The following is a 14932-nucleotide window of genomic DNA, read 5'->3' as shown; positions in this document are numbered from 1 at the left end:
AAAATGTGTTTGTTTTTCTAGGACTTGGATGTAAAATCTTTGCTGCTAGAGGCTTATGTTAAAGGACAGCAAGAGTTGCTCTATGTAGTGCCCTTTGTTGCCAAAGTCTTAGAATCTAGCATTCGTAGTGTGGTGAGTAAATTTTAATATTTTATTGAAGACTTATTTGAGTCATCTAATGAGAGTTCATTTGTTTTGGCAGAAGGTCAAGAGGCTATATCCTCAGTTCTTAGCAACATAGAGCTAGATCAGTTAGTTTTCCTCAGGGAAGCTTGGGATTTCCAAATTGAGAGGCTCAGTAGTATACAGGACTCACTTTAATGGGTGGCTTTGGGTTTTGGTGTTTTTCTGAAATATGATTTGTGGGAAGGCTAGGGATTTTATTATGGCCACATGGGTGTGAGTGCTTAACTGTTTTAGATAATACATATTAAAGAGTGAGTTTGGGGCAAGCTTAACATAATGGTTTTCTTCAGGTTTTTAGGCCACCCAACCCCTGGACAATGGCTATTATGAATGTATTAGCTGAGCTACATCAAGAACATGACTTAAAGGTAAGTTTGTTGCTCTTTATCCTTAGGAACACTGTCTTCCTTTACATTATTAAAATTTACAGGAAAAAGAGGGTTTTTAGTGGGGGGAGCACTATGACAAATGGGTGAGAATACTGTCTGTTATTATGACGCTGAATATTCATTTTTAATATTCTCATTGAATATTGGAATTACACAGTTAAACTTGAAGTTTGAAATTGAGGTCCTCTGTAAGAATCTTGCATTAGACATCAATGAGCTAAAACCTGGAAACCTCCTAAAGGATAAAGATCGCCTGAAGAACTTAGATGAGCAACTCTCTGCTCCAAAGAAAGATGTCAAGCAGCCAGAGGAGCTCCCTCCTATCACAACCACAAGTAAGTGTGATAATTAACCCTCTATTTATCATACGTTTTCTTCAGTGATACATTCGCATGCATGCGTATAGCAAGTTGTAATTTTCTGTGTAAAGTGGGGTTGCAGTTTTGTGTACTTTCTGGTGAGCCTTCTAAATTTTTAAGGGAATGTTAGTAATGTCTAGGCATTGTCTTAGTGTATCTGTCTGGTAATTCTATCTGTGGTATTCATAACTAATATCATTAATCAGTTGTTCCTCATATTCCCCCTCAGCCAGACTGTTACATTGTTTGAGGTCTTAGAGAAAGAAGTGCACTGGCATGAAGACCTGTGTTATTCTTCAAATTTGGGGATGGCCAGATTGGCTCAACCCATTAGGCGAGTGGGTTATTTAACCTGCATTAAGAGGACTGGGAGCTTTAGGAGGTGTGGTTACAATAAACCAGCTTTTCTTTTTTCTCAGCCCTCAAGAATCCCCAGGTAAAACTAGAAACAGAATAGGTTCAAAATTGATATACATTATATATAGAATAATGGGACAAGGTTTGGGCCAGCTAATGTGGCAAGACCCCTCAATTCATTGCTGTGCCCAGGTGCATGGCCAGTGACTGAGTCTTACATGCTTTGTTTAGATTGTGATAATTCAGGGTGGGAAAAATGTGACCTGTGCCACCCCTCCCCATCCCCATTCAGTCAGTTTAGTTAGATTAAAACCACATGATGCCCTGCTAATTTTATAGTAAAGTCAGGAAGTGTGCTTCTTTCATTAGCTTTTATTTTTTCTCTACATTTAGCAACTTCTACAACACCAGCTACCAGCACCACCTGTACAGCCACTGTTCCACCACAGCCACAGTACAGTTACCATGACATCAATGTCTATTCCCTCGCAGGCCTGGCACCACACATTACTCTAAACCCAACAGTAAGTAAACTGTTACTTTGTGACAAGGTCAACTGGTTAAATTTCCCTTCCCTTTTTTACTTCCTATGTGGATTCCTAAGTTGTAGGCTTTTGTTGCAGAGAGTAGGAATTGCTATGTGTAGTATAAGTTCATCATGAATATTTTTTAAGTTTCTTAAAAATTCAGTAAATACCCATAAATAGTCTTTCAAGTAAAGAAAAAGATTTCAATGTAATTTTTTTTTAATAAAATGCTTGCTATTATTGTTTTTGTAGAAAGCCTTTTTTTCTATTATCTTGATTATTTTTGCATTTCCCCATGGTACTAAAGAAGTTACTTTCTTTAGGAGTACTCAAGCCACAAATTTTGACTAACCAGGGTAGTGTCTTTAAGCGTCTAGTAATGAACAGTTTGCCCATTAAACTTGATGTGTAATCATGTATCACAAGATACAGTGATTACTGTGCCCTCCTTGGAGCCCAGCTTTCCAATTTCTGAGCTTTTCATTATTTAAAGTAGAAATGGGTAGTTCATGGTTAATTTGGAAGTAATTCAAAGACAAGGGCGTGATTACTGATAGAAATTTGGTTGTTTTATTTAAACAAATTGTTGACTTCTTTTTTCCTCCCTAGATTCCCTTGTTTCAGGCCCATCCACAGCTGAAGCAGTGTGTGCGCCAAGCAATCGAACGGGCTGTCCAGGAGCTGGTCCATCCTGTGGTGGATCGATCAATTAAGATTGCCATGACTACTTGTGAGCAAATAGTCAGGAAAGATTTTGCCCTGGATTCTGAGGAATCTCGAATGCGAATAGCAGCTCATCACATGATGCGGAACTTGACAGCTGGAATGGCTATGATTACTTGCAGGGAACCTTTACTCATGAGCATATCAACCAACCTGAAAAACAGTTTTGCCTCAGCCCTTCGTGTAAGTTTACTATTTTCTTGTAGTATAAAACTCATTACTGCTTACAAAGCTCATTTTTCTTTGCTTGTAGCAGTGAGCATTCCACGTACTCTTAATAGTCACCATATGTGTTTGATGTCTTCCTCTTAGATTTGTCAATTCTATGAGGTGGTGTTTATTTTTGTTTATTTTATCCTCAGTAGTATTTGGCAAGTAGTAGATACTTACTGGTTTAAAGAAATGAAGGATTTTTTGAAAACTGCCTAAGTTAACACTCTTGATTCTGTTTACCATGAAGAATTTAGATTTAAAGCACTTTGGAGTAGGACAGTACAAAACAGTTTAAAGTGACTACGCATGCGTGCACATATACATAAGCACATAGTCTCTTCAGATAACTCACTCACTCATTTGGGGTCTCAGATGTCATGGTTAGTAATACCTTTGTGTACTGCTTTATTGCTTTCATAGTGTTCACCATCTTCATAACAACCTGGTAAGATGTTTCAGTTGAGTAGTGTATCATCTTGAAGATGATTGTTAGATTACTTCATGGTCACAGCTAATAAGTCATAAGTAGAGTTGGAACTTCTAAAATTAATTTGCCCAAACATTGCATTTTCTAGTATCCCATCTATCTGTTTTGTCTACCCACAGAAAACTTTAAATTTTTTTCTGTCTCTTCTCCTCCCAATAGACTGCAAGCCCACAACAAAGGGAAATGATGGATCAGGCAGCTGCTCAATTAGCTCAGGACAATTGTGAATTAGCTTGCTGTTTTATTCAGAAGACTGCAGTAGAAAAAGCAGGCCCTGAGATGGACAAGAGATTAGCAACTGTAAGTGTTTAGCATTTGCCTTTTAAGTATTTGTTTTTCCATTTAAGAAAGTGCCTCATAACAAGAACCTCAGTGATTTTTTTGTTTGTTTGCAGGAATTTGAGCTGAGAAAACATGCTAGGCAAGAAGGGCGAAGGTATTGTGATCCTGTTGTGTTAACATACCAAGCTGAGCGGATGCCAGAGCAAATCAGGCTGAAAGTGAGACTTGGGGCTGTCTCTCTCTCTCTGCCCTGTCTTTGTTTTCTTTCTGAGGACTAAGATAGGGGTTAAATTCTGTTTCTGAGAAATCATGTGATTTCTCTTAAAGGCTGCCTGTGGGGAAGACACAGAAATAGCTTAGATGTATCCCCTCCCCCTGTTGTTGAAGTGCTGCTGTTAAACGTTCATATGCCTTCTAGTTTTTGTTTCTGAGCTTGGTCTTCCCTTCTGATACTTGAGTTTTTATTGCTAGTTGCTTGTTGGTGAGAAGACAATGTTGAGAAATCTTAGCAATTTTACAGCTCCATTGGGGAATTGCACTGGCTGCATGGTCCTACTTGAGGCATTTGCCAGTGGAAAAAGTATAAATGAGGGTGACTCTGACAGGTCTCAGGGAAAATAGGAAACCCTGAACTGTGTGTGCATACATGCATGCCTATTCAGTCGTGTGTTAAATGTTGTAAAGACTCCTGTGTCCCTTCTCAAAACCCTGGTGCTTACTCCCATGCAAAGTTTCCACTTTGATAAAAAGGTTTCCCTTGATTGTGAAGAGGATCCTGTTAAAACAGGTTTTCTTCTTCCAAGGTTGGTGGTGTGGACCCAAAGCAGCTGGCTGTTTATGAAGAGTTTGCACGCAATGTGCCTGGCTTCTTGCCTACAAATGATTTAAGTCAGCCCACAGGATTTTTAGCCCAGCCCATGAAGGTAAGTACTTGTCTTGGATTAAATTGAGGAATTTACAGTTTAATTTGAATGTTTCTGTCAGTTAATCTGTCACTTGTTCCCAGGAGCTTAAGTTACAAGGAAAAAAAATTACCCACAGCTGTTGCATTGTGGAGTGTAGCTACCCTTTGTATCACATCAGCATGGCATTTGGGAATTTTTTTAATTCACGAGGTTGATTTAACCTTCATGTTTGACATACTAAAGGAATTTACTTGGTGACCTCATGGTTTGCCCTGTTCTTTGTAAAAATATTTTCTAAAAATTTGAAATGTTATAAAAGTTGAAAATGTGAGGGGGAAACATTTTCTTCTGAACCATTTGAACATAGGTGCTGACCTTGATGTCCCAGTCACTCTTGTATCCTTTAGTCTGTGTTTCCTTACAGAGACATTCTACGTGACCATAGTAAAACCACTGAAATCAGAGTCAACACTGATACATCAATGTCATCTAATCCTCAGACCTCATTCAAGTTTACAAAGTGTCCTAATATGGTCTTTTTATAGTAAAAGAATCTAAATCAGAATCACACACTTCAGAGAATTCCCTAGTGGTCCAGCGGATAGGGTAGGACGCCTCACTACCACTGCAGGGGCCCGGGTTTGGTTTCCTGTCAGGGAACTAAGGTCTCACAAGCTGTGTTCCCCAAATCCACCCCCCAAAAAAGAACCACATTTCATTTAGTTGACATATTTAAAATTTTTCCCCCAAGTCAATCTAGCCTAGCTCCTTTTTTCATCTTCCATGGCCTTGACACTTTGATTACAGGCCCATGGTTTAGTGGAATGACCTGATTTGGGTTTGTACAGTATGTTCTCATGAATAGATTCAGGTAGTACATGTTTGATAGGAATAGCACAGAAATGATGCTGTGTTCTTGTTCTCTTACTGAGTTCTAACAGTTGGACTGAAAACTGTATTTTCCATGGCTTGAATTACTTACTTTCATAGGCTGCAAAGAGATTATTACATGCTACAGGGGGTGCTGCCCTCAGCCTGTCTCATTGTTTATCATGCCGTCTTTTATCACTTGTTTGTACTGGTGTTTGCAAAGCTTTCCACTGTCAAGTAAAACCCCCACCCCATGCCAGGGCTTATTTTGCACTGCCCCACCTAACAGCATCAACACGAAATAGTTCAGGAAGGGAAATGAAAGAGCCCTTCCATGTTTTTGATGAAAAGAAATTACGGGTAGTAAACATACTTTTAAATTGCTGCTTGTGCCAGTGAAAAGTCTTTTAATTCCACGCCTCCCCCCTCCACCCCCTTTGGTTGTTTTCTCAAAACAGCAAGCTTGGGCAACAGATGATGTAGCTCAGATTTATGATAAGTGTATTACAGAACTGGAGCAGCATCTTCACGCTATCCCGCCAACTTTGGCCATGAACCCCCAAGCTCAGGCCCTCAGAAGTCTTCTGGAGGTTGTAGTATTATCACGGAACTCTCGAGATGCCATTGCTGCTCTTGGATTGCTCCAGAAGGTTAGTGTTCTTAATCTGTTTGTTTTAGAAGACGCTGAGTTTGTATACATCTGGTGACCTGCATCATTATCTACTTTATGGTTAAGATTTTTAAAAATTAATATAAAGTAGGTTCTGTTTTGTAGTAAGCAGGTGGTTTTCTCCAGAATAGAGTGTTACAAATAGTTACAAATTTTAAAGTGCGAAGTCTTTTTTTCCCTATAAAGCTAAGATTTTCAGGAATTATGATTATTTAAGAAACTTTAAAAGATACTCCCTTGGGTTTTGAGGGACAGTTGATCTAAGTACTGGTGGGGGGCAGGGTGTGGGGCCACAATGGGTTTTGGCTCTGCTGGGACAGTGAAGCCTTTTCTGACAGTGAGGAATGTAGTAAGTATAAACTGGAAGGAACTGGGAGAGGGTGTGTGTGAGGCAAGTGGAAAGGGTTTTGGTGTGTGGGGAGAGATTCTTTACTGAGGCCTTAGAAGATACATTGTACTTTGTATCAAGGTTTGGTTATTGGCTTTGATTATTGGGCTGAGTATTGTATTTTCCATGAATCTGAATGAATGCTTTTTTCCTTCAATAGGCTGTAGAGGGCTTACTGGATGCCACCAGTGGTGCTGATGCTGACCTCCTTCTTCGCTACAGAGAGTGCCACCTCTTGGTCTTGAAAGCTCTTCAAGATGGCCGGGCATATGGGTCTCCATGGTGTAACAAACAGATCACAAGGTCAGTCCCTGTCTTAGAAGAGTAATATTTATTCAACTGCCTTCTCACATTACCACATGGCCCTGTTTATAAAATTCAAACATACGGAATTTCTAATTTTCAGTAGTGAGAATTATATGTCTTAAATGGAATGCTTTGTTTTCGAGACTTAGCAAAACTTTTAACACTGGGTTATCTGTTCTCCTTAGTTACTGGTTATTTTAAATCTTGGAAACTGATACACTGATTTTCAGTTGGTACTCAAGGCATCCTTAATTTGGAATAAGTTAACATTGAATGAAGTGGGCCCTTTATTTCACCTGATCCACAGCATGGGTGAGCCTTTATGAATAAAGGAATACTGCCTTTCCTAGGTGCCTAATTGAGTGTCGGGATGAATACAAATATAATGTGGAGGCAGTGGAGTTGCTAATTCGCAATCATTTGGTCAACATGCAACAGTATGATCTTCACCTTGCTCAGGTATGGAAAGAATTAAGCGGGAAAAGAGACTCTGGTAGTTGGGAAGTGTGTTTGCTGTCAGTGCTGTCTTTCTTACATTGTGCTTTCTGTGTTGCCAGTCAATGGAGAATGGTTTAAACTACATGGCTGTGGCATTTGCTATGCAATTGGTAAAAATACTGCTGGTGGATGAAAGGAGTGTTGCCCATGTTACTGAGGCAGATCTGTTCCACACCATTGAAACCCTCATGAGGATTAATGCTCACTCCAGAGGCAATGCTCCTGAAGGGTGAGAAGGAAATGTTTTGGGGTTGTTGTGCATTCCGCAGTTTTAGAAATGAGTGTGTAGACTTACTAACGTTACCGTTACATAACAGCTTTACCTACAACATATGGTAAGCTTTGGTGAGGCCTAATATTGTCCCTTGAAATATGAAAGCTTAACTAACTGCTGCCAAGCCCTCTTGCTGCAGACCAGTACATACAGCACTAGGTTTGGTGTCAGAGTCCTCTGTTGAAGGCCTGGCTCAGCTGCTTAAAATCTGATTTTAGACAAGTTGACTTATCCTCCCTACGTTTGTTTCTTATATAAAATGGAAATAATACCTTAAATAGCTGTTGAGAATTAAGTAACACAAAGCATGGCACATAGTGGGCATGCAGTGAATAATTTTTTGACCACGGACATCAGCTCCCTTTCATTGGGCGTTTTTTGGTCAAGAAGTGACTTAACTGAAGTCAGTCATTTGCACATTTTGTCCTCATGGGTAAACAGATAACAAAGAAAACCGAGGATAGTTTTGTTTAATCATGGGAATGGTAAATGATCATCACACTTGTGGTTTCTATTAAATAAGCAAATTTCCAACTGTATGTCTTTGAAATCACAACCATGAGTGGACTGATTTTCATTCTGGATTTATTGTACTAGATTGCCCCAACTGATGGAAGTAGTGCGATCCAACTATGAAGCAATGATTGATCGTGCTCATGGAGGCCCTAACTTTATGATGCATTCTGGGATCTCTCAAGCCTCAGAGTATGATGATCCTCCAGGCCTGAGGGAGAAGGCAGAGTATCTTCTGAGGGAATGGGTGAATCTCTACCATTCAGCAGCAGCTGGTCGTGACAGTACCAAAGCTTTCTCTGCGTTTGTTGGACAGGTAGAGCTTTTGGAAAGAAAGGTGCTTTTTATTCAACATAAGTAGGGTGTGATGCCTCCATTATTAAAGTTCAGTATTATGTACCTGTGGTCAGTTACCTCCATACTCATGTAAACCAAAAATGTCTTCATCATTACTCAGTTAAATTGATACTGTTTATTTTCTCATCATTGGTCACTAAGCAGTAAAGTCAGCATTTGCTATCCCCTTTAGTACTTTTTATCTGATTTCAGTTGTCACAGCTACAGAATACAGTGGACCAGATAATGAATAATAAAATTGCCAGATGTATATAGTAATTTTACCAGCTTGATTATCAGCAGTGATGAGATTATGGGCTAAGTAAAGTTCTGTAACAGCCCATGTTTAAAAGTAAAATAAGGAGTCCCCTGGTGGTCTCGTGGTTAGGATTTGGTGCTTTCACTTTGGTGACTCGAGTTCAGTCCCTGGCTAGGGAACTGAGATCCTGCAAGCTGCGAGACACAGCCAAAAAACAAAAAAATAGAAAATTGAAAATATAACAGCAAAACTTAAGCATTTAAATGGTAGTGCTTTTTATCTTTCTAAATTAATTAGCTTAGCTATCTCCTAAAATAGCTTATTTCTGCATTTTGACAATTGTATTTCTTCAAACTGAGACCAAAGCTTAGGTGTGCCACCAAAGAAAGATACAAATTATCTTTCATTTGAATGACAATTGAATATGGAAGAGCTGGTTTGAATTTTAGAAGTTGTTAGGAATTGGATTTACTTTTCAAGGTGATTTTTTTTTTTTTTGTTAAATCATAATAAGTTAAGTTTCTCCCTTAAAAGAAACCAAGGAATTATCAAACATACCCTATTGAAAAGCTGCTACTGCATACTTAGAGCTTGATTTCCAATTTGGATGGAGGAATTTGAAATCAATTGGTTTTTGTGATCATTGATATTTCATGGGTATGGATGTGGCACCTGTCTCGGCTCTTCCTCTTGGCTTATATGCTCTTGTTTCTTCTCTTCATTTGAAAAAGATAATGTATTATATTTTTCTGTGCTTTTGAATCTTTTTGAGAATTCCTTTCTCCTCTTAGGCTCCCTCTTGATCATAGCAGTCTGTCCTCATTTCTTCTCCCCACTTAGTTTTTTAGATTTCATTGTACAGAAGTCCCTTTGCAAGCCATCTGTTTTGCCTAGTGTATTAATGTCAATTCAGCTGTGTTAATTATTTATCAAGGGACAGTTAACTTGACCATTATCTTGGAAACTTTTTAAAACAAGTTTTCTTTCTGGGCTTGGTTTCATTGCTTAGTAAGCACTGACCTCCCTCTGCAGCCTTAATGTTTTTACATTGTCTTCTTTTTCTTCTTTTGTACTAGCCAAATAACTTCCCTGCTTAACTTCCAGATTATGTCATAAAATTTGTACTTATCCTTTCTTTTAAATAAACTTACCCTTTTCACTTTATCTTAATTTACATTAAAATAGCTGGGTATGATCTGTGAGCTAAAATTTGGTACCTACTTATTGTATAAATTATTATTTGATTTTCCTAGTACAACTAGTTGGAGTTTCAAAAATTTTGTTGTTTTCGGTTAAGTCAGATGGAAGAAATTATCTTAAATTTTGTAAGGAAGTAAAGTATATGTAACTTAATCTCTTACTTGGGGGAAATACACATTGACCAGAATGTCTTAGTATGACTTAATGGGTTACTACAAAGGTGGTTTAACTTGCATAGTTAACTTTTGAAATTATTGGCTATGGACTGCTTGTTTAAAATTGCCCTGTTATTCTTTTTCATTTTCCATCAAAGTTGATGGAATTCTGTCATGGGTTCTACTGTTTTACAAAGTAACAGTTAGAAATGTGACAACAGGATTAAACGAGAGAATACTTCTTGGCATGAAAATTAAACGTTTATCCATGTGTGTTATCTCATCCTGCCTTCTAATGTTTTTGTTCTCTTGGTAGATGCACCAGCAAGGAATCCTGAAGACTGATGACCTCATAACAAGGTTCTTTCGTCTGTGTACTGAAATGTGTGTTGAAATCAGTTACCGTGCTCAGGCAGAGCAGCAGCACAATCCTGCTGCTAATCCCACCATGATCCGAGCCAAGTGCTATCACAACCTGGATGCCTTTGTCCGACTCATTGCACTGCTAGTAAAGCACTCAGGGGAGGCCACCAACACTGTCACAAAGATTAATCTGCTGAATAAGGTCTGAAATCCTTTCTTGCCTTAGACTTTTGCACACTTGAAGTCTGCATCAGTGGTTCTCAACCCTACAGGGCCCTCAAAACATTTTGTAATATCCCCCTTTCTGTCCAGAAATTAAATTCATAGATAATAAGTAAACATAATAACCGAATTTTAGAAGAGGAGTGTGGTGCCTTAACTGAAAGACACCCTCTCTCAGAGCAAAACGGTATAAGGTATTTTCAGTGTGTTACTGTTTGGTAATGACTATATTAGAAGATACTTAGGGTAGTATAAGATTTGCCCCCAAGTACAGAGTTACTGTGAATGGGATGACTAGACATCTCCTTTGATAACATAAGATTGACAACTCAGATACCATGAGTGACATTGCAGTTGTCTTTGATTTTCTGAAAAGGAACAGAGTTCTTTGATTTCTGCAGTGGAATTCCTGGTAATTTGAATGTTAAGATAGTGCAAAAATGAACTTAGACTTTGGTCTTGGATAGTTACAAATGGGTTTCACGTCCCCTACTCTTCAGTGGTGAAATCAAGTGGAGTGCAGGATAGTTCTGCAATGTTTCTGCAACCTAAGAGCATATCTGACCTCCCATCTCCTAAATGCCAAGAGAAGTATACATCATTTGCCTCCTGTAAGCTTTATGTCAGACCAGAAAGATTAGGTTGGTTGTGTAAACAGGATAAAATATGTACCATGCTGACTTCTAGAGCTTTAGAAAAATTTGTGGAGAGTGTACATATCTGGTCCATGGTTATGGAAATTCAGAGAAAACATATAAAAGTACAGGGCAGATCAAACCAACGTGTGGTCCCTTTGGCTTCCAGTATATAATTTTATATTTACTTCCATGTGAGGCATAAGAATGAAAGGTATGAAGCATGACTAGAGAGTGGTAAATGAATTGTCTTCATGATTTACATGCTGTATAATCTATGTGCTCTATAGGTCCTCGGTATAGTAGTGGGAGTTCTCCTACAGGATCATGATGTTCGGCAAAGTGAATTTCAGCAACTTCCCTACCACCGAATTTTTATCATGCTGCTCTTGGAACTCAATGCACCTGAGCATGTGTTGGAAACCATTAATTTCCAGACACTTACAGCTTTCTGGTGAGTTATTATTGAAAGTAATAATGTTAAGGATTGCTGTTTTAGTGTCATAAAATTTGAGAAGAACTCTGGGTTAGAAGCATGTTGATTTACAATGCAGCTTGCATATTATCTACTTATAGTCTTTTTTTTTTTTTTTTAACTTTAAGTTGGACTGTGCTTCTGACTAAGGTTTTCTTCTTTCAGCAACACATTCCACATTTTGAGGCCTACCAAAGCTCCTGGCTTTGTGTATGCTTGGCTTGAACTGATCTCCCATCGGATATTTATTGCAAGAATGCTGGCACACACGCCACAGCAGAAGGTGTGGCTGCAGTTTATCTCCTACAGATGAAGACTGTAACTACCTGGGACTAACTAGCACTCTTAGTCATTCAGTGGTCACTGTACTTCTTTCAGGCTTAGTTGGGGGTCCTTACATTTAATGTAGAGTCAGGTCATGGGGAGAGGCATAACAGGTACTTGACCGCCTCTGCCTGAAAGCCATTCCTCAATGATTAGCATATGGCTTCTCCAAGTTGTCATGAGTCACCTTACGTCAGCCTTGTAAGGCATTTTCCAAAAAATGTTGAGACCCTAAAGCACCTCTGTAGACAGTTATATAAAACTCTTGAGTAATGGAACTCGGGAACCTGCCACTTTTACAAGTTCTCACTCTAAATACTAAAGACTCATACATTCAGAGTTGAGGACCACTGGTCTCTACTGTATTTGAAGAATTAAGATAAAATTTGAGATAAGAGTTTTTAGTATAATTGTGAATAAACACAGTTATGAGAACATTTCTCTCTCATCTTGCAATTAAGTGGGAGATGAGTGTAAGGAAGTACCTTTGATTGACCCTTCAGATCAGAAGACAAATGTGACTACTATGTTTGGTTTAAAAAAAAAAAAAAAGTGAAATAATCCTTAAATGGATTTGGTATTCGGTGAATAAGTGCATTCCAGGAGGAAGAACAGTACTGAATAAAATCTACCCAAAGTGCACATAATTGGTATAATTGGAATATGGTAAGCAGGCCAAATTTGGGTGAAAATAAAGGATTCATGTTGTAAATTGGATGAGGTTATTTGCTAAGAGTTGAGGAATTGAACGTGGGAAAAATAAATAGTTGAGATCCAGGACTTGAAGAAATTAACAGATGTGAGTTTCTTAGTTGGCTGGGTGTTTTGTGTTCTGTCTGAAACACCCTTACCCTATTTGGTGCAGGCAGAAGGACCTAAATATCCTGGAATTTCTGGAGCCAGTTTGTTTCAAATATCATTTCCCATTATCTGCATTATTTTGCTTACTCCTTTTTTGTGCTAGTCAGTCTTTAAGAGAGGTTTATGAAGAAAATAATAGTCACAGAGTAGCTGCTTGGGCAACCTTTTTGGTGGCGGGACAGCAACTGAGTGTAATTATTACCCATATGTTTCTTTCAGGGATGGCCTATGTATGCACAGTTACTGATTGATTTATTCAAATATTTAGCGCCTTTCCTTAGAAATGTGGAACTCACCAAACCTATGCAAATCCTCTACAAGGTAATTAATTTGAAATTGTAAAATTAGAATAATTAAAACCTAGCAGTTTAAAACACTTGAAAAATACTTCAACTGGCAGTATATGAGGCCTAATGTTGTTTAATTAAGCTTTTAAAGTATAACACATATTCAGAAAAGTGCAAAAATTGAACATAATTTGTATAACCAGTGCTTGATGTTCATATATCAATGTGTGCACCAGTTAACTCTTCCAGAATTGCATTAGACTGTTTCTCCCCATATTTAACATACTTGAAATTGTCTGTTTTTCATTTTAGCAGTTGTGCAGAAGGATCTCATTGTGGATTTAGTTTGCATTTCCTTGATTTCTTAATAAGATTTTTGTGTGTAGATGGGCCAGTTGGGTATCTGCCTTTGATGATATACCTCTTCAGCCTTGTGCTCATATCCCTTTGGGATTATCTGTGTTTTTCTTCTTTTTAAACAAGGATTCTTATGTATTCTGGATGTAAGCCGTTTGATGATGTATATTCAGACATCTCCTATTCCTGTAGCTTGCATTTTCACTCCCTTAAAAGTAATGTGTTTTTTGAGGGGTAGATGCTTTAAATTCAGTGTAGTTAAACTGACCTGTTTTCTTCTTTTATTGTACGTTGCTTTTTGTGTCTTGGGTAAGAAATATTTGCTAATCTTAAATTCATTCTGTTCTGCACGTGCCTGCCCCCTACTCAAAAAACCATTAATTCTGGCTTTTACATTTACATTCAGAAAGCAAACTTAATTTTGTGAATGATGAAGGTCATTTTCTCCCCTTCCTTATACCCTCCAGCTTAATAGGTATGTAAGGCTTTTCACCAACAGTTTTAAAGTTCTTCATTTCTTGTTCAGTTGTTTAGTACCTGTATGATCTAGTTGACTGTGTATGGGCATCTCCCTAGTTTACCTGTTGATCTGCTTTTAGCCCAGTATCAAAAGGTCTTGATGGTAAGACTTACTGTAAAGGTAGAGTACTCAGGTAGAGCAGAATGTTCTTCAACTGCTCTCTTGTAACACTATTTTGGCTATTCTGTATCATTTGCAGTTCCATAAAACTTTGCAATTAGCTTTACTTATAAAACTTTCTGGGATTTAGATTGAGATTTCACTGAATATGTAGATCAACTTGGAGAAAATAGATGCCTTAATAATATCGAACCTTTCAACCCATGTGTATCTCCATTTAGTTGTTAGGTCTTTAATTTTACTTCCCTTAGACTTATGTTCCAGATATTGATGTTTTTGTGAAATTGTATAATGTTTTTATAAATCTGTAGTTTTGTAGGTACCATTTTCTGGTTAAGGAAATGCCCTTTTAATCATAATTTGCTGATAGTTTTAAAAATCATTAAAATGAGTATTGAATTTTATTGGATGCTTTCTTGAACTCAAAGTCATGTGTTTTTTTGTCAGTGTTATTAGTCCATTAATTTTCAGATTCTTAAACTGCCATTGCATTCATTTGTGGATCATTTGGTTGTGATGTATCACTGATTTCCATTTCTACTATTTAGGATTTTTTTTTGTTTTTAGTTTTCATGTCATTTTGGGATCAAAGTTATGCTACTTTTATTGAAGGGGTTAGAAAATAATCTTTTTGTATTAAGATTGTGAATAGTGTTAATTTTTCCTTAAATATTTGTAAGGATTTGGCAGTAAAGCCAGCCAAAGTAAAGCCTCTTCCTCTTTGAGGAAAGAGTTTTAACAAATATTTAACTTCTTTATTATAAAGGGCTATTCAGATTTTCTTTTTTGTTTGGGTTTTGGTAAGTTGTATTTTTTATAAACTCTGGATACCTAGTTTTGCCTTTTTTTCCCTCCCTTCAGTTAAATTTAT

At 37.8% G+C, this 14932-nt stretch overlaps 1 protein-coding gene across 15 annotated transcripts in view; it reads left to right on the top strand.

Annotated features, from left to right (window-relative positions):
* CNOT1 (CCR4-NOT transcription complex subunit 1) overlaps positions 1-14932 on the top strand; it is an 82921-nt gene that overhangs the window by 62144 nt on the left and 5845 nt on the right. For 9 of the 15 annotated variants that reach the window (XM_061387386.1, XM_061387389.1, XM_061387382.1 and 6 more), the window contains 17 exons: positions 22-132; positions 477-554; positions 733-910; positions 1685-1815; positions 2428-2724; positions 3401-3541; positions 3637-3741; positions 4327-4446; positions 5757-5948; positions 6517-6659; positions 7013-7121; positions 7220-7389; positions 8032-8284; positions 10214-10462; positions 11408-11571; positions 11758-11875; positions 12997-13098. In XM_061387386.1, coding sequence (XP_061243370.1) covers positions 22-132; positions 477-554; positions 733-910; positions 1685-1815; positions 2428-2724; positions 3401-3541; positions 3637-3741; positions 4327-4446; positions 5757-5948; positions 6517-6659; positions 7013-7121; positions 7220-7389; positions 8032-8284; positions 10214-10462; positions 11408-11571; positions 11758-11875; positions 12997-13098 — 2661 coding nt within the window. The remainder of the gene's footprint in view (positions 1-21; positions 133-476; positions 555-732; positions 911-1684; positions 1816-2427; positions 2725-3400; positions 3542-3636; positions 3742-4326; positions 4447-5756; positions 5949-6516; positions 6660-7012; positions 7122-7219; positions 7390-8031; positions 8285-10213; positions 10463-11407; positions 11572-11757; positions 11876-12996; positions 13099-14932) is intronic. The other 6 variants (XM_061387384.1, XM_061387385.1, XM_061387383.1 and 3 more) reach the window with 1 other exon arrangement.

The sequence above is a fragment of the Bos javanicus genome, chromosome 18 (assembly GCF_032452875.1).
Source record: "Bos javanicus breed banteng chromosome 18, ARS-OSU_banteng_1.0, whole genome shotgun sequence".
NCBI lineage: Eukaryota > Metazoa > Chordata > Mammalia > Artiodactyla > Bovidae > Bos > Bos javanicus.
The sequence above is the reverse complement of the archived record's forward strand: the minus strand, read 5'-3'. Positions and strand labels throughout refer to the sequence as shown.